Here is a 4,509-nt window from a genome sequence, read left to right on the forward strand (position 1 = left end):
CCCTGATTTTAGGCATGCTTTGGAACCTGAATCATAATACCATAACTCATAAATAAAATTGGCCCTCATTTTCTTGATATCACTTTGAAACCGCTAATTAATTAATCATTAAAGGTCTTGAATAATGGTCGAAGAATGATTTTTCTAAACTGAGGAGGTTGAATCTGACTAGGAATTTAACGTTTCATACAAATCCATAGCTCATGAATCTCGTGGCTGACTTTGATCAATGAAACGATCATGCTTACTTATTTTAATGTGGTTAATATTATTATATATTATATGAAAAAAAAAAAGCAAGATACGATCTTGTGTTTAGACGTAACGGATCTACATTTATACATCACAACATCTAAAATTTCAAAAAAAAAAAAATGTATTATTAAAGAAATACACTTTTAGAACTTTATAGGATATATCGCCCTATACAAGTTACAAGAATGTAATAGGTGGTCAACGTGTAAACCACAAAAGCTAATAATGTTCACTCTAGCCTTGCAACTATTTTATGTTGATGTACTGTTGTATCAAGACCATCAGACGATGATACGATGTTGTTATTAGAAAAAGATTTAGCAAGTAGGCAAGTAACCATGCATGTTACCCACAAATTTTTGTTCAAACTACAAAATCACAAGGATAGTAACATATAGGAACGGATGGTTATTTTACCAACTTTTATATATATATTTTTTTTAACAAAACCATAAATTCTTAATTGAACGTCGGTCAACAAATATTATATCTAACACCATTCATGAAAGAAAAGAGTATCAAACTCGTGTCTACGAAATAGAATCAGGTAGCCACTCACAAAACTGTCAGACTATATGGACCATGTATATAGCTTGAATATATGTATTAGTTCTCCAAAGGCTACCAATAAAACTTAGAATATGATTGGTTATTAACAACATAAAAATGGTAGCAATAGTGGCATGCCAAATAGAAAAGAGGATGTGACCAACTCTTGGCAAGTTGGTATCCAATTACACAACCTAACCCGTTCTAACATAAAGCAAAGATTCCAACTTTTGTCAAGTCGTTCCAATTCCAAAGGTGGAGGAGTCTCTTTTCTTAATTCCATTAATCAAAAAGAAGTTTATATTATATTCAACGTCTCACCAAACGATCCAACTATTTTTAATGTCTAATATAGTGTGGGATCCTTAGTGAGAGACACAACGCCTCCCAAGGTGGAGGAGTTTATTATTCACAACACTTCATCAATTTTGCGTTTATCCCAGCGTCCCTTCTATCATTTCTTTTTATTATGGAGTGTCATGCAAAATTTGATTAATTATTGATCTTTGGAGGTTGGACCACCCTCTTTTTTTCTTTAATAGAGAAAACGAAATGAATTTTTTATCCATAAACTTTTCGTAATTTTATGACCAATCATTGAAAATATTTATGATAGATTCACAAAATGTAAATCTTTGTTTTGTAGAAGCAACGCGGTATCTAAACTTGAATATAGTGAAACGAAAGCAAATCTTTTTTCCTTTTTTTTTTGGTGAGTGATCAAGAAACCTTTGCGCTATAGATGACATGATGAATATACCTTAGAACTTTACATAGATTCAATATCCTTGCAGAATGATGAAGTTATATATTAATTTTCCTCTTGATGAGAATACCTAAAATTGGTCCTTCTATTGAGTTTGAGGTCAGATAAACTTATAACTACGAGAGGCAATTGTTTAATGCTAATTAGATGGATCATTCTAGACCTGCAAATAAGACACATGTATATAGTTTGGAGTCGAAACATATTTTAAAATAAATATATAGATTATAAATAAAAACTAGTGGAATTGTTAGTGGGTAGTAGTTGGATTTGGGTAAGATTACTTTATGATGATTTTCATATTCAGCCTTGAAGATCTTCTTCTCATCCATTGACGGATTGGATCCTCCAAGAACAGAGAGACCAATTAGCTTACTCTATTGTGCCATTCTCCAAAATCCCCACCCTATCTTTTGCTTCAACCACTTACAATTTTACAAGACTATTTACTTAAAGGTGGAAATTAAGAATATTCTCAACGTATCTTTTTTTTTTGGTTAAAAATATTCTCAACGTATCACTTGACTATTTGTTTTGTTTGATGAATTGGATACACATATACAAGTTATATAAAAGAGACTTTTAAAAAGAATCAAGTCTTTGTTTTGTACCTTCGTCTAGAGTATAAGCGGTCCTAAATGCACCTTGTAGCACTCGTAAAAACTAGTGAACATATTGTAGTGATACAAGTATTAGAATGTTGAATAGCGAAACTTTGTTGTACTCAAAAGTGGTGTATTTATGAAGAAAGAATATAACTATAAACGCTATAAATGATTGGGGACGTTCGTTTGTAAGCCTTTAGATGATTCTTTCTACGCATGTGAAAGATCTAAAAGGCTACTCAATAATATCGTAATCATGAGTACTTCTTTAAATGTATTTGATTGCAATATAATGTTTGATATTTTCATTAATGTTATATACGTAGTCACGATATCTACTTTTTCAACCGATTAATCTCTCTTTTCACATTTACCAATTAATTCTCATAGCGGAAAAGCTTAGAAAAAGGTTTAATGTAACAATAGCCATCCCTATATATATATATAACACATTAACACATATTTTGTAATACAAAGACCAGCTAATACTATAAATGGAGTTGAGAAACTTTAATGTAATAATAATCATCCCTAGCTATATAACACATATAAATGAAAAAGCGGACAGTTAAGTTCATTTCTACTTGGATAACAGGTAGGAAGAGAAAACTATACTATGGTAAATTAGCCGGGGTTGTGTAATCTTAGGTCCAGTAGATAAACCTGCACTTTTCAATAGACTGTGACTAGGTGAGAGAGCTAAGAGTTTGAACATCCTATATTTGTATTTTCACCTCTTTAATTAAGTATAGGAGGGGACCATAATTAAAAATGTAAAAGATTCGGAGAATAATACCATTAGAAAGTTGGACATGATTAGTAAATACTAAATAGTGAGTGTTACCCAAAACATGGCACTATCTAAGCATTTGTTTCAGCTTCTATATTACAGTTTAAAAAAAAAAAATTGGAAGATTATGGTTTGTAATGACCCAATTCCAATTATAATTTCTGGTGAATGACTCATCTTCCTCTCTATAAAATTCATGTTAGTCAAATAGAGTTGGCTAACTAAACCTTTATTTTAATCAAATGATTCCATTTTTATCCTGTTTTGGTGCTAATCAAAAACAAATTTTATACACTCACACTCAAACGTTTTTTTATTTTTACTCGTTAATGACGAATGACACAACATAGTTAAATGTTGTCTCCCTTTCTCGGCATCTCTCCTGCGTTGTTTCTCAAAGACGTAGCACTATAAATAATAGTTTCTCACCCTCTTAAGACACAACACTCAAAACTCAACCATAACAGAAAAAGAGAAAAGAAAAAAAGATGATAGAGACGGTTAAACACCTGATCAGCTCCAGTGGCCCCAGCGGATTCGGATCAAGATCAACCGCCGATCATGTCACAGCTAATTCTGATATCGGATCTGTGACTGCCATCATCACTGGTGAGTTTACCTAGCTACCTCTTTTTTTTTTTTAGTTTTCGAATCAGAAAACGAGTTTCTCAATAGATACTATCTATGGTTCTTCTACAAAGGGGCGACGTCGGGGATAGGAGCGGAGACGGCGCGTGTTCTGGCAAAGTGTGGCGCTAGGCTAGTGCTTCCTTCTCGGAGTATCAAAACCGCCGAGGAAACGAAGGCTCGCATACTCTCGGAGTTTCCGGAGTCGGAGATCATCGTGATGCATCTCGATCTCAGCTCCCTCGCCTCTGTTCGTCGGTTCGTAGCCGACTTTGAATCTCTCCAACTCCCACTCAACATCCTCATGTAACTAACTACTTTATTAAACTATCTCCATATGTATATATATGATGATCAATCATTAATTGTTGTTTTCTTCTTTGTCTAACCTAGTTTTCTCTTAAAATTTGGTCAGCAACAATGCCGGGAAATACGCGCATAAGCACGCCATCTCTGAGGACGGTGTGGAGATGACCTTCGCCACTAATTATCTCGGTAGTTACTACTCATTTCTCTCCATATTTATATTTTATATATTATATTAATCATTCATTTTATATTGGGTGGTGATTGATGTAGTAATTAACTAATTAATCAATTGTGGTTTTGGTATCAGGCCATTTTCTGCTGACGAAACTGTTGTTGAAGAAGATGATTGAAACGGCGTCACTCACCGGCGTTCAAGGCCGTATCGTCAACGTCACGTCCGTCATCCATAGCTGGTTTTCCGGTGATATGTTGCATTATCTCGCCGATATTTCCCGGAGCTACAGGTATATATGACTTTATATTTCTAATCATTCAGTTCCAATCAAACAATAATAATTACTCTCATCATTTCATTTTGTACGAATGATTTATTATTTTATTGTGATTATTTGTTTAATCATCAAATACAAATATAAAGGTGATGCGAC

At 33.4% G+C, this 4,509-nt stretch overlaps 2 protein-coding genes across 2 annotated transcripts in view; one reads left to right on the forward strand and one right to left on the reverse strand.

Annotated features, from left to right (window-relative positions):
• Positions 1 to 69, reverse strand: part of LOC109125521 — a 1,723-nt gene extending 1,654 nt beyond the window's left edge. Inside the window, exon 1 of the mRNA XM_019227224.1 lies at positions 41 to 69. Coding sequence (XP_019082769.1) covers positions 41 to 69 — 29 coding nt within the window. The remainder of the gene's footprint in view (positions 1 to 40) is intronic.
• LOC104704096 (short-chain dehydrogenase TIC 32, chloroplastic-like) overlaps positions 3,283 to 4,509 on the forward strand; it is a 3,311-nt gene continuing 2,084 nt past the window's right edge. The window contains exons 1-4 of the mRNA XM_010420232.2: positions 3,283 to 3,574; positions 3,667 to 3,898; positions 4,008 to 4,087; positions 4,209 to 4,365. Of these exons, the coding sequence (XP_010418534.1) occupies positions 3,454 to 3,574; positions 3,667 to 3,898; positions 4,008 to 4,087; positions 4,209 to 4,365 (590 nt within the window). The 5' untranslated portion in view covers positions 3,283 to 3,453. The remainder of the gene's footprint in view (positions 3,575 to 3,666; positions 3,899 to 4,007; positions 4,088 to 4,208; positions 4,366 to 4,509) is intronic.

This window comes from Camelina sativa, chromosome 7 (genome assembly GCF_000633955.1).
Source record: "Camelina sativa cultivar DH55 chromosome 7, Cs, whole genome shotgun sequence".
Taxonomy (NCBI): Eukaryota; Viridiplantae; Streptophyta; class Magnoliopsida; order Brassicales; family Brassicaceae; genus Camelina; species Camelina sativa.